This window comes from Oncorhynchus mykiss, chromosome 31, assembly GCF_013265735.2.
Source record: "Oncorhynchus mykiss isolate Arlee chromosome 31, USDA_OmykA_1.1, whole genome shotgun sequence".
In the NCBI taxonomy this organism is placed as follows: Eukaryota; Metazoa; Chordata; class Actinopteri; order Salmoniformes; family Salmonidae; genus Oncorhynchus; species Oncorhynchus mykiss.
The window spans coordinates 41,165,849-41,192,502 of record NC_050571.1 but is presented as its reverse complement, the minus strand read 5'-3'; the positions used below and the strand labels follow the sequence as shown (position 1 = coordinate 41,192,502).

At 46.4% G+C, this 26,654-nt stretch overlaps 1 protein-coding gene across 1 annotated transcript; it reads right to left on the bottom strand.

Annotated features, from left to right (window-relative positions):
* Nucleotides 1–151: 151 nt before the first annotated feature.
* On the bottom strand, nucleotides 152–24,929 carry LOC110505177 (transmembrane protein 255A). The gene is made up of 9 exons (XM_036970096.1): nucleotides 24,528–24,929; nucleotides 11,590–11,732; nucleotides 7,560–7,622; nucleotides 6,810–6,899; nucleotides 2,848–2,919; nucleotides 2,611–2,699; nucleotides 1,776–1,968; nucleotides 1,393–1,542; nucleotides 152–1,106 (listed from the first exon to the last, which is right to left on the bottom strand). The coding sequence occupies exons 1-9, from the start codon at nucleotides 24,577–24,579 to the stop codon at nucleotides 945–947; spliced, it is 1,014 nt and encodes a 337-aa protein (XP_036825991.1). The 5' UTR covers nucleotides 24,580–24,929; the 3' UTR covers nucleotides 152–944.
* Nucleotides 24,930–26,654: the final 1,725 nt, after the last annotated feature.

Sequence of the window (26,654 nt, the reverse complement as noted above, 5' to 3'; positions counted from 1 at the left end):
GCCATCAGTCAGGCTGTGGCCCAGAAGTTAATTGACAGCATGCCAGGGTGGATTGCAGAGGTCTTGAAAAAGAAGGGTCAACACTGCAAATATTGACTCTTTGCATCAACTTCATGTAATTGTCAATAAAAGCCTTTTACACTTATGAAATACTTGTAATTATACTTCAGTATTCCATAGTAACATCTGACAAAAATATCTAAAGACACTGAAGCAGCAAACTTTGTGGAAATTAATATTTGTGTCATTCTCAAAACTTTTGGCCACGACTGTAAGCAGTCCTGGTGTCTTGAGCGAGGTAAGCTTGTTTTCGATACACGTACAGCTGATCCCGATCCCTTGAGCGAGGTAAGCTTGTTTTCGATACACGTACAGCCGATTCGCACCTTGGCTCTAACTCTTCGATGTTGGCAGAACTTTAAGGTGTAAACGATAGGATGTTTACATCCCCCAATACACTGTTTATACCTATCCAGACCCCTGCAAACATAGAACAGTTAAGGCCAAGGGAAAGATGTAGGGAGCGAACTGGCATCGACAGAGAGTCTGCTGAGAAAAGCGTGTTGGGCAAGCAGCATCTTGTTATATCCCCCACTCCATCCAGGTTGGGCTGAACTGAATCCTAACAGGCTATACTTATTGGGGGATGAATGAACCTTGCAGCCCTCCTATGACAAATGGCACGGGCTTCTAGTCACATCAGTGACGCATGCTATTTTTTTCTTCCAGTAACTCCTTGTCTCTGTATACACAACAAAGCCCAGGCAGGCTTGGCTGCTTTAGAACGGTATGGAGCACCAGATGTAGCAGCAGTTCTCTTTCAAACAGGTTAATATTCAAGGCCCACCGACACCTATCATTGCCCATTGTTGTTACTGCAGCTGGCAAAAGAGGAGATGATGCTGGATGCCCTCCCCTGTTCTTTCCCAGGACCAGCCACTCTCCTAGGGGCTGTATGGTGGGGGCTTCTCATCGGGGGGGGAGTAAGGGGGAGAGTAGCTTGGGGGGACCAGGGTGGGCCACATGCGGCTGGCCCCTATGCGGCTAGCCCCTGACTGGGAGTCATCAGACAGGCCAGAAGAGTCAGGGAACATCATGCTGGAGCCCTGAGGAGAAGGGAGTGAGAAGATGAGCCGGAGTTAAAACAAGACAGATGACTTGAGTTTGTACAGTACTCATCCTATGATCAAGCAGTAAGGACAGAATCTTAACTTGAAATCCACCAGTGTAACTTGAATTTGTGCATATTTACCATTGACATAAATGCGTGATCTCATCAAAAGTTTGACTTACCCACACATAGTTCATGTTAGTCTTCAGTCCTAATGCATTATTCATGTTAGTTGTGGCTATGTGGGGGATAATGTATGATGGGTATTAGTAGTATATTACCTGCAGGTCGTAGGCAGTGTAGGGTGGCAGGTAGGGGGCAGTGTTGAGGTAGGAGTTGAATGGGGGGGTGCTGGGAGCTGGAAACTCTAAGGGGAAAGAGGCTGCAGGAAGGGGCTCTGATTCACACGAGTCAGGGGTCAACATGGGCGTCTGTCCAAAACACAAAAAAATAATGAGCAATACTGATACCTGTGGTTCATGGTGTGTGCACGTCACAAAGGGCAACACTAAGGGCCACATATACTGAGAATTTGCATCCGGGGGGGGGAATACCTGGACTTGTCTAATAATAACCGCTTGCTTTCCTTTTGTCTGTTGAAAAACGCTTTAAAATGTTATGCTAGGATGTGCCCTAATAAATACAACCCTGCTGCTCATCTCACCAAGTCCTTGAAACCTCCTAGCACGCCGGCGGTAATGATGCCCAGGAAGAGAGCGACAATGTTGAGAATGATGGCGGACCACAGCAGGTGGTGGAGGTGCACCACGTCCTCGCAGCTCCCCACCTCCGTGTACTCATGGTAGCCCCCCATAAGCTCCACACGGCTGGACCAGTGTGTGGGAGAGGTGGGTGGACGAGATCAGGGAGGAGAAAGAGTAAAGACAGAAGTAAGAACCACCTTATTGAGATGCAAGGCTAAAGAGAAATGTGTAATGCCTACGACATTCAGTGTGACAAATGACAGGCAAGCATAAATCCCAAATCAACAACATAGAAATGAACACAAGTGCACCTTTGGTTGTAAAACGGATGACAGTTTCAAATCAAGTTGGAAAGGGGGAACTACTGTAGCTACAGCTACTAGAGAGAGAGAGTTGGGGGAAACCGGTATGAGGATTGGTCTTCATGTAGGAGTGAGGGCAGGGCATCCAATCATTCCCATGGTGGATTCCAAGCAGGAAGACTTATACACAGCTACTCTTAAAATCAACCACACCAACAATAATGTTTCACAAGGGGCTAAAAGAAAGGGACCTATTTCCAAATCATGGACGTTTTCCTCAACTTTTTCAAAACATCTTTATTCGCATGTCCCAAAAGAGGGTGTTCTCTGAAACATAAGCAGTGTTGACCTTAAAGCTACTAAAAAGACACTAAAACAACAAGTGTATACATTTGAGGCAAACAAGTAAATAATCAAACAAAATTGAGCTGAGTTTAGCTGCCCCTCAGGCAGAAAAATAATCAAAACAACGAAGGAGGCTTAGCAAACTCACTTGCCACAGTTGTAGAGGTCACAGCAGTAACAGGTATTGGATTTCACACGTAAGTTACAGGTAGCCCGGGATGCTGTCTGGCAGTGAACCTAGATTTAACACAGATAGTCACTGTTATGACAGGTAATGCATATGGATCATGCTCTATATTATGTGAAACTGATGGATTTTCAACTCTAAGGCAACATTTAAACAACTTTAAACCAACCAAAATGGTGAGATGAGGTGTGCACTCACATCTTCATAATCAACAGAGGGTTTGGAATTGGCGTGGAAATCACAGCGACCGGCGTAGTAGGGTCTAAGGTCCTGGGGCGCAACACAAAGTCATCATATCCACATTTTATCCTACTGATTAGGTTTTACACATCAGTAAAGAAACAACAGCAGTAGACCCTCCCTCTGCAACTGGATCCTGGACTTCCTGACGGGCTGCCCCCAGGTGGTGAGGGTAGGTAGCAACACATCTGCCACGCTGATCCTCAACACTGGAGCTCCCCAGGGGTGCGTGCTCAGTCCCCTCCTGTAATCCCTGTTCACCCACGACTGCATGGCCAGGCACGACTCCAACACCATCATTAAGTTTGCAGACGACACAACAGTGGTAGGCCTGATCACTGACAACGACGAGACAGCCTATAGGGAGGAGGTCAGAGACCTGGCCATGTGGTGACAGAATAACAACCTATCCCTCAACGTAACCAAGACTAAGGAGATGGTGGTGGACTACAGGAAAAAGAGGACCGAGCACACCCCCATTGTAACTGGATTCTTCAGTTGAAGGAGAGGCGGACCAAAACGCAGCATGGTTATTGTGATACATCTTTAATAAAGATGAAAATAGAACAATATACAAAAAACAAGAAAACGTGAAAAAAACTAAAACAGCCCTATCTGGTGTAACAAACACAAAGACAGGAACAATCACCCACAAAACCCAACACCAAACAGGCTACCTAAATATGGCTCCCAATCAGAGACAATGACTAACACCTGCCTCTGATTGAGAACCATATCAGGCCCAAACACAGAAACAGACAAACAAGACATCCAACATAGAATGCCCACTCAGATCACACCCTGACCAAACAAAACATAGAAACATACAAAGCAAACTATGGTCAGGGTGTGACAGTAACCCCCCCCAAGGTGCGGACTCCGGCCGCAAAACCTGAACCTATTGGGGAGGGTCTGGGTGGGCATCTGTCCGCGGTGGCGGCTCTGGTGCTGGACGTGGCCCCCACTTCACCATAGTCTTAGTCCGCCACATTGTCCGCTTCCGTGGCCTCCTAACCACGGCGACCCTTCTAAATGACCCCACTGGACTGAGGGGCAGCTCGGGACAGAGGGGCGGCTCGGGACAGAGGGGCGGCTCGGGACAGAGGGGCGGCTCGGGACAGAGGGGCAGCTCGGGACAGAGGGGCAGCTCCGTACTGGCTGACGACTCTGGCAGATCCTGGCTGCTTCATGCAGACTGGCGGCTCTGGCTGCTCCATGCAGACTGGCGGCTCTGGCTGCTCCATGCAGACTGGCGGCTCTGGCAGCTCCATGCAGACTGGCGGCTCTGGCTGCTCCATGCAGACTGGCAGCTCTGGCTGCTCCATGCAGACTGGCAGCTCCATGCAGACTGGCAGCTCTGGCTGCTCCATGCAGACTGGCAGCTCTGGCTGTTCCATGCAGACTGGCAGCTCTGGCTGCTCCATGCAGACTGGCAGCTCTGGCTACTCCTTGCAGACTGGCAGCTCCTTGCAGACTGGCAGCTCTGGACAGGCAGGAGACTCCGGCAGCGCTGGAGAGGAGGAAGGCTCCGGAAGCACTGGACAGGCTGTAGGGATGAGACGGAGAGACAGCCTGGTGCGGGGGGCTGCCACCGGAGGGCTGGTGCGTGGAGGTGGTACCGGATAGACCGGACCGTGCAGGCACACTGGGGCTCTTGAGCACCGAGCCTGCCCAACCTTACCTGGTTGAATGCTCCCGGTCGCCCTGCCAGTGCGGCGAGGTGGAATAGCCTGCACTGGGCTATGCAGGCGAACCGGGGACACCATGCGCAAGGCTGGTGCCATGTAAGCCGGCCCAAGGAGACGCACTGGAGACCAGATGCGTAGAGCCGGCTTCATGGCACTTGGCTCGATGCCCACTCTAGCCCGGCCGATACGCGGAGCTGGTATGTACCACACCGGGCTATGCACCCGCACTGGGGACACCGTGCGCTTCACAGCATAACACGGTGCCTGCCCGGTCTCTCTCGCCCCCCGGTAAGCACAGGAAGTTGGCGCAGGTCTCCTACCTGGCTTCGCCACACTTCCTGTGTGCCACCCCCCAAGAAATGTTTGGGGCTGACTCTCGGGCTTCCATCCACGCCACCGTGCTGCCTCCTCATACCAGCGCCTCTCCGCCTTCGCCGCCTCCAGCTCTTCTTTGGGGCGGCGATAATCTCCTGGCTGTGCCCAGGGTCCTTTACTGTCCAATTCGTCCATGTCCATTCCTCTTTGCGCCGCTGTTGCTGTTGCCCGTTACCACGCCGCTTGGTCCTGTTTTGGCGGGTGATTCTGTAACGGGATTCTTCTGTTGAAGGAGAGGCGGACCAAAACGCAGCATGGTTATTGTGATACATCTTTAATAAAGATGAAAATAGAACAATATACAAAAAAACAAGAAAACGTTAAAAACCGAAAACAGCCCTATCTGGTGTAACAAACACAAAGACAGGAACAATCACCCACAAAACCCAACACCAAACAGGCTACCTAAATATGGCTCCCAATCAGAGACAATGACTAACACCTGCCTCTGATTGAGAACCATATCAGGCCCAAACACAGAAACAGACAAACAAGACATCCAACATAGAATGTCCACTCAGATCACACCCTGACCAAACAAAACATAGAAACATACAAAGCAAACTATGGTCAGGGTGTGACACCCATTCTCATCGACGGGGCTGTAGTGGAGCAGGTTGAGAGCTTCAAGTTCCTCGGTGTCCACATCAACAACAAACTAGAATGGTCCAAACACATCAAGAAAGTCGTGAAGAGGGCACAACAATTCCTTTTCCCCCTCAGGAGAATGAAAAGATTTGGCATGGGTCCTCATATCCCCAAACAGTTGCATCACTGCCTGGTACGGCAATTGCTCGGCCTCTGACCGCAAGGCACTACAGAGGGTAGTGCGTACGGCCCAGTACATCACTGGGGCTAAGCTGCCTGCCATCCAGGACCTTTACACCAAGCGGTGTCAGAGGAAGGCTCTAAAAATGGTCAAAGACCCCAGCCACCCCAGTCATAGACTGTTCTCTCTACTACCGCATGGCAAGAGGTACCGGAGTGCCAAGTCTAGGACAAAAAGGCTTCTCAACAGTTTTTACCCCCAAGCAATAAGACTCCTGAACAGGTAATCATATGGCTACCTGGACTATTTGCATTGTGTGCCCCCCCCAACCCCTATTTTTTACGCTGCCGCTACTCTCTGTTTATCATATATGTATAGTCACTTCAACTATACATTCATGTACATACTACCTCAACTGGGCCGACCAACCAGTGCTCCCTCAGAATTGGCTAACCGGGCTATCTGCATTGTTTATCTGCACCCACCAACCGCTCTTTTACGCTACTGCTACTCTCTGTTCATCATATATGCATAGTCACTTTAACCATATCTACATGTACATACTACCTCAATCATCCTGACTAATGATTGTCTGTATGTAGCCTCGCTACTGTATATAGCCTGTCTTTTTACTGTTGTTTTATTTCTTTACTTACCTATTGTTCACCTAACACCTTTTTTGCACTATTGGTTAGAGCCTGTAAGTAAGTATTTCCCTGTAAGGTCTACACCGGTTGTATTCGGCGCACGTGACAAATAAACTTTGATTTGATTTGAACAGCATCAACCACACCAGCAGAATACACTCCAACAACACAAGATGCAAATGAACTTGTATCATAATCTATGCGTAAGTAACCTGTATGTAAAATAATCATTTCTCATGGAAAATTTAAAATGTACAAAACAATGATGTCATCATGTGGCAATGGTCAGATTCTATATTAAATCAGTTATTGGTGTGGTTACTATGTAATAACACTGAAACAGTGACATTCCATATGACTGCATGGTATCTGTGCATCTGTCTTCTGTATGATTGCTGCTTAGAACTAGGCTTACTCGCTGTGTTTGTTACTGGTACTCACAATGCGTCTTGCTGCAAACACCCCGTCCACAATGGCACAGCAGAAGGCAGCCACCACTCCGAAACTGATGAACATAATGGACACCACCAGCTGGAAGACACACAAAGAGTGACGAGAGAAGCAAAGTGTTATCCACTCAGACCTTTGTCTTATTATCTTCCATAGCAAAGTCAAATCAAGGGAAATATTCCATGAACATTCCATGAATAAATCATTGTGTTTGTTGTTCTGCATCTAATGCTGTACATTTATTTATTTTACATGATGGTGCGTTGGATGTTTGTTGTCTACTGTTAGCTATTTGCTCCTCGTCCAGTTTTTGTGTGTAAAGGCTGACAAGCTACACACTCATTCTTCATTTCGGGAGCTAGGGGGCTAGTAGCTACGCCCCTGGCAACACCCCACGGCTCTCATCTGCAGTTCCGTCCATACATTCCTGCGTGGACATCTGTCCCCCTCCTCTTACCCATGTTTATTTCTGGCTGCATCTCGCAAGAAGCCCTAAGATACATGTTCTGACAGCCATGCTAAAATCCCTGTGAGCCAACTGAGACATTCTGCTAAAGAAGGTAGCAGTGTTTCTGTGCCCATGCCACATGAAGACCACAATTTGGGCGTAGCCTATCAATGTCAAGTGATTGTAGCTTGACGAATTGAATTGGGTTATTGGCTGTGTTTGTCTGCAGAGAGCTATAGAGGTGTGGCATAGAAATGAATATGGAAGCGCAGGCGTAATATAAATACTCTTACCATCTGCCTCTTATTTTCTATCAAATGGGCTCCGATGATTCCGAGAAAGGAGCCTAGGCCCAGCTGAAAAAAGAGCACAATGTTGTTAGGTCACCAGTCGAACCAGACTAAATGGGAAATTAATTTGAATGGTAATAAAGACCAACAGCAAATAGAACACAACACTTCACTTCTGTTGACTCATTCAGGATCAGGAAATGGTCCTTCTATTTAGTTCACCCAACTGACTTTTCCCCGGAAATAATCAACCCCAATTATTGTGATAGAAAATGACCAAGTTCAAATTCTGTAGAAATGTTTCCTTGACCTAAGTGTAGCACATGTAATGTGGATGTGAAACTTACTCCTCAGCCTGAAGTGTCAATGGATACAAACAATGGATACACTCTACAAGGAAACGGTTAGGTATGTGAAGGGCAATCAAGTTATAGCGGCAATCTACCTCACCAAGCAAAGTGAGAAGAATAAGAGCACCACATTGAATCTGCCCAGCAACATCCGTGGGGATGGTGTTATCATCATGTTTGACAGTCTCCTAGAGGGGAAGGAGTCTCTCCAAGAAATGGCCATATCACAGTCTGCCGATATGGACAGCCCCATCAAGAGGATCCTCCTGGATGATGTATTTTGGGAGAGAGTGGTAAGCAGCCTGAAATCTATAGAGGTAGCCATTGATGGATTGAGGGAGACAATGCCATTCTGTCTGATGTTCAGACTCCGCTTTCAGATGTAAGAGAAGAAATCCGTACTGCCCTGCCCACTTCACTGTTGTTCCAAGCAGAGGAAACTGCAGTTCTGAAATACATCAAAAGGCGTGAAGACCTCTGCCTGAAGCCAATACACTCTGCAGCGTACAAGAGCATCCTGTCTGATGCAGAGAACAACAAGGCCTATGGTGTCATTACTACCGTGTCTCTCCACCTTGGCCTGGATGAGGGCAAGGTTCTTGGCAGTCTGGCGAAGTACACTTCCAAGCAAGGGCTTTGGGGTGGAGATGCCAACATATCTGATCAGCCACCTGGTGGAAGGGACTTTGTGGATCTGAGGCTCTTTCCCCCGTTGCCTCCATCCTCCTCCAAATCTAACCAACATCAGCCACCTCAGAGCGCAACTGGTCCTTGTTTGGAAACACACACACCAAAGCACGCAACAGACTGACCAATACAAGGGTTGGAAAATTGGTGGCCATCTGGGCAAATTTGAGGCTTTTTGAGCCTGACAACGAGCCATCCTGACCAATACAAGGTTGGAAAATGACAGTGAAGATGAAGCCTGACAGTGAAGATGTTCAGTGAAGATGTTCAAGAGGTGGACATTGAGGAGGTCCAGGGAGTAGACATGGAAGCCTGAGAGGAAGACAATGAAAGCTTTAGTTTCTAGACTATAATTTTACAGATGTATATTGAAAACATTTTTGGGAGATGCAATGGATCATTGGGGATCATTCAAAATAAATCATCCCATGAAGAGTCAACTCATTTAATTAAAGTTCAATTCGTAACATTTTTATTTTAGATATATCTATTGGAAGGATTTAATCATTTGTAATTATGTCTCTATGATGAGGTAAAAGGTTTATGTTTCTGTCTCCATATGACATGGTAAATATATCCAATGCAGAAAACATCTACATTTTTGTAAGGGGTGCATACTGGCGGCAGAGAAGTCAGACGCAGGAGAGCAACGGTGCAGTTTATTCATAAAAACATAAAAACATAACAATCAATAAATGGGTACAAAACCCGACGCACACCAGACATAACGTGCACGAGCACTTACAATAAACAATACCGGACAATGGGGGGAAGAGAGGGTTAAATACACAACATGTAATTGATGGAATGAAACCAGGTGTGTGGGAAGACAAGACAAAACAAATGGGAAATGAAAGGTGGATCGGCGATGGCTAGAAGACCGGTGACGTCGACCGCCGAACGTCGCCCGAACAAGGAGAGGGACCGACTTCGAAGGAAGTCGTGACAATTTTAAATTGCATTCATATTAATTTGCATATATTTATGTTAATTCCCATATATTCCCAAAGAAAGTTTCCACCTCTGAATATTCCCCAAAATGTGCAACTCTAAATCCAACCAATTCAGATCTGTGATTACTTCAAGGAAAGCAAGGACTTCTGGAAACAGCAGAGGGAGCACCCCCCTATCCACATCGACAGGACAGTAGTGGAGAAGGTTGAAAGTTTTAAGTTCCTCGGCGTACACATCACGGACAAACTGAAATGGTCCAACCACACAGACAGCATGGGGAAGAAGGCGCAACAGCGCCTCTTCAACCTCAGGAGGCTGAAGAAATTTGTCTTGTCACCAAAAACACTCACAAACTTTTACAGATGCACAATCGAGAGCATCCTGTAGGGCTGTATCACCGCCAGGTATGGCAACTGCTCCGCACACAACAGCAAGGCTCTCCAGAGGGTAGTGAGGTCTGCACAACGCATCACTGGGGGCAAACTACATGCCCTCCAAGACACCTACACCAGCCGATGTCACAGGAAGGCCAAAAAGATCATCAAGGACAACATCCACCCGAGCCACTGCCTGTTCACCCCGCTATCATCCAGAAGGCGAGGTCAGTGCAGATGCATCAAAGCTGGGACCGAGAGACTGAAAAACAGCTTCTATCTCAAGGCCATCAGACTGGTAAACAGCCATCACTAACATTGAGTGGCTGCTGCCAACATACTGACTCGAATCTCTAGCCACTTTAATAATTAATAATTGGATGTAATAAATGTATCACTAGTCACTTAAACAATTCCACTTTATATAATGTTTACATACCCTACATTACTCATCGCATATGTATATACTGCACTCTATACCATCTACTGCATCTTGCCTATGCCGTTCGGCCATCGCTCAACCATATATTTATATGTACATATTATTATTCATTCCTTTACACTTGTGTGTATAAGGTAGTTGTTGTGAAATTGTTAGACATTACTGCATGGTCGGAACTAGAAGCACAAGCATTTCTCTACACTCGCATTAACATCTGCTAACCATGTTTATGTGACCAATAAAATGTGATTTTGATTTGGATGCATTTCTGAAGTATTTAAACAGGGCCCATATCTATGATCGTGGCATCGATCTCCCAGTAAGAATGATGTAATGAAAGTACAACCAGTCTCTGCTCTATTAATACAAGTCTCACAATAACATTTTTCTTGATCTATAGATTGTTCTTCAATACCTGCCCTATTCTTGTACCTGAAATGTGATTCACTGGTCTTTTTCAGATGAATAACCATACATTATTTATTCTTAGAGACAACCTAGTCATCATGCACACTGAATATAATCGAGGAACTTTATTTTTCCTGTTAGGGAGCTTCTTATTTTTATAGAATATCATGTCTATAGGATCAACACAGTTAGTTTCTCCTGAGGCAGAATGCTGAGGGTTATATAGATGGGGTCTCTGAAGCCACTTTATAGGTGATCACATATATTTTAGCCTCTAATGACAACAATGCTAAATAATGAATATGGGGGAAAATCCTCCCTCTGGGAGACCATCATTAATTAGCACTGAAAATGAGGTCAAACACAGCTTACATCAGCCAGAGGATATTACCCTTGATTGTATGGAATACCCTTTCGGTAACACTTTACCTGACGTCTGCAGGTATAACACGCTTTAGAGTAGAATAGAATAGTAAATAATAACTGAATTTTTCATGTGAAGAAATGTCTTGTTTCTAACTTGTTATTATAATAACATATAAGCATGTATGAATGTATAAGCATGTGTGAATCTTTATAATGTATTATAATAATCAAACTTATAACAAGTTATGTCTCTCTAAGTATCAACATTTCAACTGACTCAAAATGGCTGGTATGTAGTCAGGATCGAGATGATTATAAGACATTGCAAGAGGGTCATATACTCATGACAAGTCTTGCGATGCATTATAACTGCATCATAATGCATTCGTGGTGTTACCCTCTTTTCATTGAGGTATGTCTCTAAGACAGTAAGATGTTAGACTGCTACTTACAAGGACTCCTGGGTAGTAGCCACCGACGGTAATGTTCTGTGTCCTGGTGGTGGCTGCCAGTCCAAAGACAAGGATGAGCACAGACACTATGAGCAACATCACAGTGACCATGATGGACTTCTGTTTCCTCTGTTTGAATGATCCTGGAAGACATGCACAGCGTTAGACAATATACTCCTATATCCATTCAATATACAGGTAATTTAACAGACCAGTTTTTGCTACTGAAAGTGTTCCTGAAAACTTAACTCCTGCCATGAAACATTTTAGTTGAATTGTATGAACAGTAGACTAGTAGACAAAGTACTTAAATATATTTTGACTGTAGTATCCCTGTGTTACGCACTCCTCTTCAATGGATAGGGTAATTTCAACAGGAGTGTGTTTTGGTTAGCTGGGTCGTTCCACCAATTAAGTGCCTTTTGAGTAGTGTACCTTAAAAAAATGTAATAAATATTTTTGTCACCTAATTTTAACATTCTGTCATAAAGACATCTTAAGAGGTTATGGTCCCGTGTGCCTCAGTTGGTAGAGCATGGCGCTTGCAATGCCAGGGTTGTGAGTTTGATTCCAATGGGGGACCCGTGTGGAAGAAAAAAAAAGTTTGAAGATGTATACACTCACTACTCTTTAGTCGCTCTAGATAAGTGTCTGCTAAATGACTAAAATGTAAACGTTAAATTAAAAAATGACTACATTAAGTGCCAAATAAAGTAACAGGCTTGACAACTTCATATTAAATCATCCAGAAATCATAAAAAAAACCTGTGAAAAAACACGTGGTTTTCAGACGTGAAAAAAATATTCAAAATACACACATATTTTTCATTTTCATGAGTCAGACAAAAACATTTACAGTGTTTTTCCCCTCATGTCCCCATAAATGTTCCCCATATTTTTCACCACTTCCAACTAAATCTGATCTCCCATCCAGGGACCGACACTGTCATGTTGTCTTGTCTCTGTCCTTTCCCTTCACCCTGTCTCCCTCTGCTGGTCGTGTTAGGTTACCTTTTCTCCCCCGCTTTCCCCCAGCTGTCCCTTGTCTCCTCTAACTACCCATTCACCCCGTTCCCCACCTGTTCCCTTTTGTCCCTCTGATTAGGTCCCTATATCTCTCTCTGTTTCTGCTCCTGTCCTTGTCGGATTCTTGTTTGTTTGTGTCATTCATGCCTGAACCAGACTGTCGTCATGTTTGCTGTAACCTTGTCCTGTCCTGTCGGAATCTGCCGGTCCATCTGAGCCTACCTATGTTTGGTAATTAAAGAAGCTCTGTTTAAGTTGATTCGCTTTTGGGTCCTCATTCACGCACCGTAACAGAAGAATCCGACCAAGAATGGACCCAGCGACTTCGGATCCTCTCCACTCAGCCGTCGAGATCCAGGGAGCGATGCTAGGCAGACACAAGCAGGAATTGTCTGCTGCTCGACATGCCGTTGAGACCCTGGCCACCCAAGTCTCCAACCTCACAGAACAGGTTCACCATCTCCGCCTCGATCCACCGGCCACTTCCAGGGCTTTCGAATCTCCGGAGCCCAGAATCAATAACCCGCCGTGTTACTCTGGGGAGCCCACTGAATGCCGCTCGTTCCTCACCCAGTGTGATATTGTGTTTTCTCTCCAGCCCAACACTTACTCCAGGAGCACTGCTCGTGTCGCCTACGTCATATCTCTCCTTATTGGACGGGCTCGTGAGTGGGGCACGGCAATCTGGGAGGCAAGGGCTGAGTGTACTAACCAGTATCAAGACTTTAAGGAGGAGATGATACGGGTTTTTGATCGATCTGTTTTTGGGGAGGAGGCTTCCAGGGCCCTGTCTTCCCTATGTCAAGGCAATCGATCCATAACAGACTACTCTATTGAGTTTCGCACTCTTGCTGTCTCCAGTGGCTGGAACGAGCCGGCCTTGCTCGCTCGTCTTCTGGAGGGTTTCCGCGCAGAGGTAAAGGATGAGATTCTCTCCCGGGAGGTTCCTTCCAGCGTGGATTCCTTGATTGAACTCGCTATTCGCATTGAGCGACGGGTTGATCTTCGTCACCGAGCTCGTGGAAAGGAGCTCGCGCTCTCCGTCGCCTCCCTCTCCGCATCACTACCATCTTCCTCTGCCGGCTCGGGTGCTGAGCCCATGCAGCTGGGAGGTATCCGCATCTCGACTGAGGAGAGGGAACGGAGAATCACCAACCGCCTCTGTCTCTATTGCGGTTCCGCTGGTCATTTTGTCACTTCATGTCCAGTAAAAGGCCAGAGCTCGTCAGTAAGCGGAGGGCTACTGGTGAGCGCTACTACTCCTGTCTCTCCTTCAAGATCCTGCACTACCTTGTCGGTCCATCTACGCTGGACCGGTTCGTCAGCTTCCTGCAGTGCCTTAATAGACTCTGGGGCGGAGGGCTGTTTTATGGACGAGACCTGGGCTCGGGAACATGACATTCCTCTCAGACAGTTAAAGGAGCCCACGGCCTTGTTCGCCCTGGATGGTAGTCCTCTCCCCAGGATTCAGCGTGAGACGCTACCTTTAACCCTCACTGTTTCTGGTAATCATAGTGAAACCATTTCTTTTTTAATTTTTCGTTCACCTTTTACACCTGTTGTTTTGGGCCATCCCTGGCTAGTTTGTCATAATCCTTCCATTAATTGGTCTAGTAATTCTATCCTCTCGTGGAACGTCTCTTGTCATGTGAAATGTTTAATGTCTGCTATCCCTCCTGTTTCCTCTGTCTCTTCTTCACAGGAGGAGCCTGGTGATTTGACAGGGGTGCCGGAGGAATATCACGATCTGCGCACGGTGTTCAGTCGGTCCAGGGCCACCTCTCTTCCTCCACACCGGTCGTATGATTGTAGTATTGATCTCCTTCCGGGAACCACCCCCCCCCGGGGTAGACTATACTCTCTGTCGGCTCCCGAACGTAAGGCTCTCGAAGATTATTTGTCTGTAGCTCTTGACGCCGGTACCATAGTCCCCTCCTCCTCTCCCGCCGGAGCGGGGTTTTTTTTTTGTCAAGAAGAAGGACGGGTCTCTGCGCCCCTGCATAGATTATCGAGGGCTGAATGACATAACAGTGAAGAATCGTTATCCGCTTCCTCTTATGTCTTCAGCCTTCGAGATCCTGCAGGGAGCCAGGTTTTTCACTAAGTTGGACCTTCGTAACGCTTACCATCTCGTGCGCATCAGGGAGGGGGACGAGTGGAAGACGGCGTTTAACACTCCGTTAGGGCACTTTGAATACCGGGTTCTTCCTTTCGGCCTCGCTAACGCTCCAGCTGTCTTTCAGGCATTAGTCAATGATGTCCTGAGAGACATGCTGAACATCTTTGTTTTCGTTTACCTTGACGATATCCTGATTTTTTCACCGTCACTCCAGATTCATGTTCAGCACGTTCGACGTGTCCTCCAGCGCCTTTTAGAGAATTGTCTTTTTGTGAAGGCTGAGAAGTGCACTTTTCATGCCTCCTCCGTCACATTTCTCGGTTCTGTTATTTCCGCTGAAGGCATTAAGATGGATCCCGCTAAGGTCCAGGCTGTCATTGATTGGCCCGTCCCTAAGTCACGCGTCGAGCTGCAGCGCTTTCTCGGCTTCGCGAACTTCTATCGTCGTTTCATCCGTAATTTCGGTCAGGTGGCAGCTCCTCTCACAGCCCTTACTTCTGTCAAGACGTGCTTTAAGTGGTCCGTTTCCGCCCAGGGAGCTTTTGATCTCCTCAAGAATCGTTTTACATCCGCTCCTATCCTTGTTACACCTGACGTCTCTAGACAGTTCGTTGTCGAGGTTGACGCGTCAGAGGTGGGAGTGGGAGCCATCCTTTCTCAGCGCTCCCTCTCTGACGACAAGGTCCACCCATGCGCGTATTTTTCTCATCGCCTGTCGCCGTCGGAACGTAACTATGATGTGGGTAACCGCGAACTGCTCGCCATCCGGTTAGCCCTAGGCGAATGGCGACAGTGGTTGGAGGGGGCGACCGTTCCTTTTGTCGTTTGGACTGACCATAGGAACCTTGAGTACATCCGTTCTGCCAAACGACTTAATGCGCGTCAGGCGCGTTGGGCGCTGTTTTTCGCTCGTTTCGAGTTCGTGATTTCTTATCGTCCGGGCTCTAAGAACACCAAGCCTGATGCTTTGTCTCGTCTCTTCAGTTCTTCAGTAGCCTCCACTGACCCCGAGGGGATTCTCCCTGAGGGGCGTGTTGTCGGGTTGACTGTCTGGGGAATTGAGAGGCAGGTAAAGCAAGCACTCACTCAAACTCCGTCGCCGCGCGCTTGTCCTAGGAACCTTCTTTTCGTTCCCGTTCCTACTCGTCTGGCCGTTCTTCAGTGGGCTCACTCTGCCAAGTTAGCCGGCCACCCTGGCGTTCGGGGTACGCTTGCTTCCATTCGCCAGCGTTTCTGGTGGCCCACCCGGGAGCATGACACGCGTCGTTTCGTGGCTGCTTGTTCGGTCTGCGCGCAGACTAAGTCCGGTAACTCTCCTCCTGCCGGCCGTCTCAGGCCGCTTCCTATTCCCTCTCGACCGTGGTCTCACATCGCCTTAGATTTTGTCACCGGACTGCCTTCGTCAGCGGGGAAGACTGTTATTCTTACGGTTGTCGATAGGTTCTCTAAGGCGGCTCATTTCATTCCCCTTGCTAAGCTTCCTTCTGCTAAAGAGACGGCACAAATCATCATCGAGAATGTTTTCAGAATTCATGGCCTTCCGTCAGACGTCGTTTCGGACAGAGGTCCGCAATTCACGTCTCAATTTTGGAGGGAGTTTTGCCGTTTGATTGGGGCTTCCGTCAGTCTCTCTTCCGGCTTTCACCCCCAGTCTAACGGTCAAGCAGAACGGGCCAATCAGACTATTGGTCGCATCTTACGCAGTCTTTCTTTTCGCAACCCTGCGTCTTGGTCAGAACAGCTCCCCTGGGCAGAATACGCCCACAACTCGCTTCCTTCGTCTGCGACCGGGCTATCTCCTTTTCAGAGTAGCCTCGGGTACCAGCCTCCGTTGTTCTCATCTCAGTTCGCCGAGTCCAGCGTCCCCTCCGCTCAGGCTCTTGTCCAACGTTGCGAGCGCACCTGGAAGAGGGTCAGGTCTGCACTTTGCCGTTATAGGGCGCAGACTGTGAGAGCTGCTAATAAGCGTAGAACTAAGAGCCCTAGGTATTGTCGCGGTCAGAGAGTTTGGCTCTCCACTCAGAACCTTCCCCTTAAGACGGCTTCTCGCAAGTTGACCCCGCGGTTCATTGGTCCATTCCGTATCTCTCAGGTCATTAATCCTGTCGCAGTGCGACTTCTTCTTCCGCGATATCTTCGTCGCGTCCACCCTGTCTTCCATGTCTCCTGTGTTAAGCCCGTTCTTCGCGCCCCCGCTCGTCTTCCCCCCCCCCCCCCCCATCCTTGTCGAGGGCGCACCTATCTACAGGGTCCGTAAGATCTTGGACATGCGTCCCCGGGGCCGTGGTCATCAGTACCTAGTTGACTGGGAGGGGTACGGTCCTGAGGAGAGGAGTTGGGTTCCCTCTCGGGACGTGCTGGACCGTGCGCTGATTGATGATTTCCTCCGTGGCCGCCAGGTTTCCTCCTCGAGTGCGCCAGGAGGCGCTCGGTGAGTGGGGGGGTACTGTCATGTTGTCTTGTCTCTGTCCTTTCCCTTCACCCTGTCTCCCTCTGCTGGTCGTGTTAGGTTACCTTTTCTCCCCCGCTTTCCCCCAGCTGTCCCTTGTCTCCTCTAACTACCCATTCACCCCGTTCCCCACCTGTTCCCTTTTGTCCCTCTGATTAGGTCCCTATATCTCTCTCTGTTTCTGCTCCTGTCCTTGTCGGATTCTTGTTTGTTTGTGTCATTCATGCCTGAACCAGACTGTCGTCATGTTTGCTGTAACCTTGTCCTGTCCTGTCGGAATCTGCCGGTCCATCTGAGCCTACCTATGTTTGGTAATTAAAGAAGCTCTGTTTAAGTTGATTCGCTTTTGGGTCCTCATTCACGCACCGTAACAGACACTGTTTAGCTTCAGAGGCAAACCAGCAGTGGGATGCAGGGTGCTATGTTGCTGGAATGAATGTGCCAAAACCTGCAACTGGAAAAAAAGGCAGCAAAAGCAAAGGCCATAGTAACATAACCAAAGACAGGGGAAATTACAGGAAAGAGGGAGGTGTTTTATATACTGATTAGAGGTCGACCGATTATGATTTTTCAACGCCGATACCGATACCGATTATTGGAAGACCAAAAAAGCCGATACCGATTAATCGGACGATTTTTAAAAATGTATTTGTAATAATGACAATTACAACAATACTGAATGAACACTTATTTTTACTTAATATAATACATCAATAAAATCAATTTAGCCTCAAGTAAAAAATGAAACATGTTCAATTTGGTTTAAATAATGCAAAAACAAAGTGTTGGAGAAGAAAGTAAAAGTGCAATATGTGCTATGTAAGAAAGCTAATGTTTCAGGTCCTTGCTCAGAACATGAGAACATATGTCCATGTCTATCCAATCCAAGATGGCGTAGCAGTCAGACGTCTTTGTCCTGTCGTGTCCCTTGTATATATCGTTTTACATCTTTTTCATTGCATATCCTTTATTTTGCTAAACCTCAACATCTAAATACTCCCCTGCAACCCGCCTCACCCAATGTGGCGTGGATCTGCTTTTTTTTCCTAAAGTATTTATATTTACTTCGGATCTGGAATCCCTCAACTGAAGCTAGCCAGCTAACTACAGCTAACTATCAGTCAGCAAACCATTGCCAGCGGTCATCAGCTAACCTTCAGCTCGGAAAGCTCTCATCAGTTCGAACAACGTGACTCTAACCAGAGCATAACGGACCTGTTGTTTTTATCCCTGGATTCCTACCGCAAACTGAACATTTTCATCTGGATCTTCACAACTAGCTAACCGCAATCCCGGATGACTACTCCTGGCTAACGTTTCCATCCCAGAGCAAGCACCAATTAGCTTGAAGCTAGCCCGGCCAGGGCTCCTGTGCTACCACCAAAGTATACTCATGGGCTTCAATATCCGGACCCCCTATACAGCCGGTACTGGGCATGGAACCCCGCAGATCCCCTACGACTGGAATACCGACATAATCTGCCCAAGGACCTCAACAGGCCCCTCAGGCGCGACGCCCGCTGAAGGCCCATTATGCTAACCAGCTAGGCCTGCTAGCTACCTAGAGCTACTTGGAACCCTGCTAATTCCACGACTGGTCTATCGACGTTACCGCACGAAGAGGAAAAAACAGATTTACCCCCACCGCAACGTCCCCCAAAGGCTAACTTTCTAGCCCTTGCTATCTGCTTGCTTGCTAACTCGGTCTGCTAACTGCTAGCTTGCCTTCCCGGTCTGCTAACTGCTAGCCCCTGCTAACTGCTTGCTAACCCGGCCTGCTAACTGCTAGTTTGCCCCGGTCTACTAACTGTTAGCTGCCGGCCTGCTAACTGCTAGCTTACCTGCCCGGTCTGTAACTGCTTGCTTGCTAACCCGGCCTGCTAACTGCTAGCTTGCCCCGGCCTACTAGCTGCTAGCTTGTTTAGCCCCGGCCTACTAACTGTTAGCTTGTTAGCATCGGTCTGCTAACTGTCTGAATCGCCGTGTCCCCAGCCAGCCCAACCACTCACTGGACCCATATGTTCACTTGGCTACGCATGCCTCTCTCTAATATCAATATGCCGTGTCCATTACTGTCCTGGTTAGTGATTACTGTCTTATTTCACTGTAGAGCTTCTAGCCCTGCTCAATATACCTTAACCAACCATGTTGTTCCACCTCCTACATATGCGATGACATCACCTGGTTTAAACATCTCTAGAGACTATATCTCTCTCTTCATTCCTCAATGCCTAGGTTTACCTCCAATGTACTCACATCCTACCTTACCTTTGTCTGTTCACTGTGCCTTGGATCTATGCTATCGTGCCCAGAAACCTGCTCCTTTTACTCTCTGTTCTGAACGTGCTAGACGGCCAGTTCGTATAGTCTCTAGCCGTACCCTTATCCTACTTCTCCTCTGTTCCTCTGGTGATGTGGAGGTTAATCCAGGTCCTGCAGTGCCTAGCTCCACTCCCACCCCCCAGGTGCTCTCATTTGTTGACTTCTGTAAACGTAAAAGCCTTGGTTTCATGCATGTTAACATCAGAAGCCACTCCCTAAGTTTGTTTTACTCACTGCTTTAGCACACTCTGCCAACCCAGATGTCTTAGCCGTGTCTGAATCCTGGCTTAGGAGAACCACCGAAAACCCTGAAATCTCCATTGCTAACTATAACGTTTTCCGACAAGCTAGAACTGCCAAAGGGGGCGGTGTTGCAATCTACTGCAAAGATAGCCTGCAGAGTTCTGTATTACTATCCAGGTCTGTACCCAAACAATTTGAGCTTCTACTTCTAAAAATGTCCCTTTCCAGAAACAAGTCTCTCACTGTTGCCGCTTGCTATAGACCTCCCTCTGCCCCCAGCTGTGCCCTCGATACCATATGTGAATTGATTGCCCCCATCTATCTTCTGAGCTCGTGCTACTAGGTGACCTAAACTGGGACATGCTTAACATCCCGGCCATCCTACAAACTTAGCTTGATGCCCTCATCACTGTCAAACGCTCCCTAAAACACTTCAGCAAGCAGGCCTTTCTAATTGACCTGGCCCGTGTATCCTGAAGGATATTGACCTCATTTCGTCAGTAGAGGATTCCTGGTTATTCTTTAAAATATCTTTCCTCACCACCTTTAATATGAATGCCCCATTCAAAAAAATGTAGAACCAGGAACAGATTGAGCCCTTGGTTCACTCCAGACCTGACTGCCCTTGACCAGAACAAAAATATCCTGTGGCGTTCTGCATTAGCATCGAATAGCCCCTGCGATATGCAACTTTTCAGGGAAGTTAGGAACCAATATACACAGGCAGTTAGGAAAGCAAAGGCTAGCTTTTTCAAACAGAAATTTGCATCCTGTAGCACAAACTCCAAAATGTTCTGGGACACTGAAAAGTCCATGGAGAATAAGAGCACCTCCTCTCAGCTGCCCACTGCACTGAGGCTAGGAAACACTGTCACCACCGATAAATCCACGATAATTGAGAATTTCAATCAGCATTTTTCTACAGCTGGCCATGCTTTCCACCTGGCTACCCCTACCCCGGTCAACAGCCCTGCACCCCCACAGCAACTTGCCCAAGCCTCCCCATTTCTCCTTCACCCAAATCCAGATAGCTGATGTTCTAAAAGAGCTGCAAAATCTGGACCCCTACAAATCAGCCGGGCTAGACAATCTGGACCCTCTTTTTCCAAAATGATCCGCCACAATTGATGCAACCCCAATTACTAGCCTGTTCAACCTCTCTTTCGTATCGTCTGGGATCCCCAAAGAATGTAAAGCTGCCGCAGTTATCCCCCTTTTCAAAGGGGGAGACACTCTAGACCAAAACTGTTACAGACCTATATCTATCCTACCCTGCCTTTCTAAGGTCTTCGAAAGCCAAGTTAACAAACAGATCACCGACCATTTCGAATCCCACTCTATCTTCTCCGCTATGCAATCTGGTTTCCGAGCTGGTCATGGGTGCACCTCAGCCATGCTTAAAGTCCTAAACGATATCATAACCACCATCGATAAGAGACAATACTGTGCAGCTGTATTCATCGACCTGGCCAAGGCTTTCTACTTTGTCAATCACCGCTTATCGGCAGACTCAACAGCCCTTGTTTCAAATCAAATCAAATTTTATTGGTCACATACACATGGTTAGCAGATGTTAATGCGAGTGTAGCGAAATGCTTGTGCTTCTAGTTCCGACCGTGCAGTAATATCTAACAAGTCAGCTAACAATTTCATAACAACTACCTTATACAAAGAAGTGTAAAGGAATGAATAAGAATATGTACATATAAATATTTGGATGAACGGTGGCCGAACGGCATAGGCAAGATGCAGTAGACGGTATAGAGTACAATATATACATATGAGATGAGTAATGTAGGGTATGTAAACATTATATAAAGTGGCATTGTTTAAGTGACTAGTGATACATTTATTACATCCAATTATTAAAGTGGCTAGAGATGTTGGCAGCAACCACTCAATGTTAGTGATGGCTGTTTTTCAGTCTCTCGGTCCCTGCTTTGATGCACCTGTACTGACATCGCCTTCTGGATGATAGCGGGGTGAACAGGCAGTGGTAGTTTGCCCCCGGTGATGCGTTGTGCAGACCTAACCACCCTCTGGAGAGCCTTACGGTTGTGGGTGAAGCAGTTGCCGTATCAGGCGGTGATACAGCCCGACAGGATGCTCTCGATTGTGCATCTGTAAAAGTTTGTGAGTGTTTTTGGTTACAAGCCAAATTTCTTCAGCCTCCTGAGGTTGAAGATGCGCTATTGTGCCTTTTTCACTACGCTGTCTGTGTGGGTGAACCATTTCAGTTTGTCTGTGATGTGTACGCCGAGGAACTTAAAACTTTCCACCTTCTCCACTACTGTCACGCGATGTGGATAGGGGGGTGCTCCCTCTGCTGTTTCTTGAAGTCCACGATCATCTCCTTTGTTTTGTTGACGTTGAGTGTGAGGTTATTTTTCTGACAGCACACTCCGAGGGCCCTCACCTTCTCCCTGTAGGCCGTCTCGTCGTTGTTGGTAATCAAGCTTACCACTGTAGTGTCGTCTGCAAACTTGATGATTGAGTTGGAGGCGTGCATGGCCACGCAGTCATCGGTGAACAGGGAGTACAGGAGAGGGCTGAGAACACACCTTTGTGGGGCCCCAGTGTTGAGGATCAGCGGGGAGGAGATGTTGTTTCCTACCCTCACCACCTGGGGGCGGCCCGCCAGAAAGTCCAGGAACCAGTTGCACAGGGCAGGGTAGAGACCCAGGGTCTCGAGCTTAATGATGAGTTTGGAGGGTACTATGGTGTTGAATGCTGAGCTGTAATCGATGAACAGCATTCTTACATAGGTATTCCTCTTGTCCAGATGGGTTAGGGCAGTGTGCAGTGTGATTGCGATTGCGTCGTCTGCAGACCTATTGGGGCGGTAAGCAAATTGGAGTGGGTCTTGGGTGTCAGGTAGGGTGGAGGTGATATAGTCTCTCAAAGCACTTCATGATGACAGAAGTGAGTGCTACAGGGCGATAGTCGTTTAGCTCAGTTACCTTAGCTTTCTTGGGAACAGGAACAATGATGGCCCTCTTGAAGCATGTGGGAACAGCAGACTGGGATAGGGATTGATTGAATATGTCCGTAAACACACCAGCCAGCTGGTCTGCGCATGCTCTAAGGACGTGGCTAGGGATGCCGTCTGAGCTGGCAGCCTTGCGAGGGTTAACACATTTAAATTCTTTACTCACGTTGGCTAGGGTGAAGGAAAGCCCGCAGGTTTTGGTAGCGGCTGGCTTCCGGGTTGGATGCGCGCTGTGTTAAGAAGCAGTGCGGCTTGGTTGGGTTGTGTATTGGAGGATGCATGACTTTCGACCTTCGCCTCTCCCGAGCCCGTACGGGAGTTGTAGCGATGAGACAAGATAGTAGCTACTAACAATTGGATACCACGAAATTGGGGAGAAAAAGGAGTAAAAATTCAACAACTAAAAAACACAAAAAAAAGCATCTCCAACCCAAAATTAAATCTAGAAATGGCTTCCTATTTTGCAACATCACTCATGCTGCCAAACATACCCTCGTAAAACGGACTATCCTACCAATCCTTGATACCTCATCCCCATTGTGTTTTATTTTTTTGCTCCTTTGTATCTCTACTTGCACATTCATCTATCACTCCAGTGTTTAATGGCTAAATTGTAATCATTTTGCCACTATGGCCTATTTATTGCCTTACCTTCCTTATCTTACCTCATTTGCACACACTGTATATAGACTTTTCTATTGTGTTATTGGCTGTATGTTTGTTTATTCCATGTGTAACTCTGTGTTGTTGCTCTTTGCTTTATCATGGCCAGGTCGCAGTTGTAAATGAGAACTTGTTCTCAAGTGGCCTACCTGGTTAAATAAAGGTGAAATAAATAAAAATAAAAAAAATAGTGGAAAGAGCAGGTGTTTATAATGTTTTGTACACTCAGTGTAACAGTATAGCTTCCGTCCCTCTCCTCCCCCTACCTGGGCTTGGACCAGGGATCCTCTGCACACATCGACAACTGACACCCAGGAAGCATCGTTACCCATCGCGCAACAAAAGTCGCAGCCCTTGCAGACTAAGGGAAACAATTACTTCAAGGGCTCAGGGCGAGTGACGTCACCGATTGAAACGCTATTAGCGCGCACCACCGCTAACATCAGCGCATGTGATGATGCATGGTAGTCTACCTTTTGAAAATACCCGTCTTTGTTAGATTCTTCATTTGAATCAATAGGTCTATTGGTGATTTTCATGATTTCAATAATTATCTGATGTAGAATCAGGTGTTATTAGGCCTACAATGTAATTAATTAATGATTATAACATCTCATGGAACTACTTTGTAAGGAATATAAATACAATGTAACCGTAACGTGTGTGAATGTAGTAAAAAAAAAAAGGTAGTAAAAACAGAATCACAAACACTTATTGGCTACATTATATTGTAACGACCCTGGGTTTATAACGTTGCTGGTTGTGAGCAAGAAGCACATCAATTACTTAGCTAATGTAAACTAGCGCTTTCCAATATTTGAATAATGTACAGCTCTACTCGTGTCAAACACATTTTATTCCCACATAGTCAGTATTACATCCTATCTAAATGATTTATCCTGTCAATATGACCACGTCGTCAAATTGTACCTTCCTTTTAGAATGTTGACAACACCACACAAAGATAAACAGTCTGACAGTTCAATGTAGCTTACAGCAGTCAATAGGCTACAGACAAAAATGTTGCTGTCGCCCACCCAGATAACCGCACAACATATGCTTCGACGTTACCAAGTAGCCTATATTGTTTTTGCTGCAACCACGCAGTTGATCTTGCACACACATACCTATAGGAGTTTCAGTCAGAATTCCGGGTTGTTGATTCTGTACGAGAGGCATTTTCTAATCAAACGAAGGAGCTGGATATAGGCCCAGAATTATGATTCAAGGATAAACACTAGATACCTGACAAGCAGAACAAATAGGCCTACTTGTTCACTGCTATGAACTAATACAGGCGTGATATTTGATTGCAGTAGCATACTCTAAAGCAGACGTCCCCGCACCGTTACGGTTGTTGTCGCTTTTACGTTAACAAATATTGACATATCCACTCTCTTCATCTTTCGTGAACAGCGGAGCATCAATAGGTGCACAGTTTGGAACATGAGTTACGCTCCAGTGACAGGTCTTGTCCTCTGCCCAGGCGTTGCCAACACATGCCAGATCTTACAACGCCTGGATAAGGTTTTTAAGTATCAGCTAACCACATCATATGTTATACCAATCTGTCAGTCGATGACATCATCGAAACGTAGCACGCAACCATTGGTTGATGCGTGCAACGTCTGAGCGGGGAACGCGACCACAGTCATACCAGACAGTCCAACTCAAGACAAAAGTACATTTAAATCAGTCCTAAAATCATCATGGGAACATTTTCATATAGACTACATCTGAAAAAGGCAAACACTCGTTTTAGCCTAGTTTTTTAAATCCCAAATAATTAGACATATTTCGTTTCTGCTTTTTTAATTCGTTTTCATTATTGTTATAATACAGTAGCCTAGTTGTAACAGTTATTTTGATCATACAGGACGACATACATATTAGCTGACAAGAGGCTCGTTTTACGCAAGAGTGGACTAAAATTGACCATTTGAGATGTTCGAGCGCCACCCCATGTCAAAACTGAAAATAGTTGCCATCAACTCCTATAAACTGCAGGGTTTTACATAGTAATCTATTAGCCTACTTATTTCAGATGTCCTCAAAGTGTTCCCTTTCATTGTGATCTGCGCTAAATAGACCTACTACCCATGATTAATTACAAACCTAATCATACGATGTTGCGTGGCGTGTGGCACAGAGGCAGACGTTATGCTGTATCTGGTTGGACAGTCAAGGTGGACGCAATTGATTTATTTAAAAAATATATAATAATATTTTACAATGATTTTAATTCAATTAGCCCATGGTCTGTTTAGGGCATCTACCTGGCCTTTCACCTGACCATCTCACATAAAAAAGCTAAGCCGTGATAATGTAACTAGGCTAATTGACCAATACCAGGGTACATAATAGATACATGATAAAATATAAGTAAAGCAAAAATGATATAGGCTAACGTTATAATGTGTAACAAGATCTAGGCCTATAACACATATATCACCCTTCAGTAGGCCTAACAAGTAAACAATTTGATTAATAAGCAGTATTAAAATAACTATCTACATTTGATTAATAAGAAAAGTGTTAAAATAACTATCTAGGCCTATAACAAATATATCACCCTTCAGTGGGCCTAACAAGCAAACCATTTGATTAAGAAGCAGTGTTAAAATGACTATCTACATTGGATTTATAAGCAAAGTGTTAAAATAACTATTTTGGTGCGTGCGAGAAAATTTCCCTTCACAAATAAGTGAAAAAAATGAGCACAATGGTAAATAAAATATGTTTTTCCATGACGACATGCCTCCTTTCATGTAAAACAATATCAAAAACGAAACAAAAAAAAACAGCAAGTCCATGGGCGAGCAGATCGGGACGTGACTGGCGTGCAGATAGATAGCCCTTGATGATGAGATATATTTGAACTTCGCAGAACGACGTTTATGGTGATCAGTCGGTGATGGGCGGTTGCACACATTGGGTCTGTACTTTCAGAGTGAGATGCAGATACTTAATGCACGATCATCAATACACTATTGAAATGTTCCAGTTGCATGCCATTTCCCCTAGCCTTCAGCAAACAATGGCCATTTAAAAAAGCACAAACATAGATTCAAAATTAGTGATAAAACCCCAGTTAATCCAGATTTGTGCACGATGGTGACTGACGGTAGCATGTTGGGAATGACAAAAAATATTTTTGGTGTGCTGCGGCTTTGCCTGAGCCTCGGCTCAGTTCAACAGACAATGGTGCTCTGGTGTGCGTGTGCAGAATACGGTGCATCGGCCCATGCACTGTT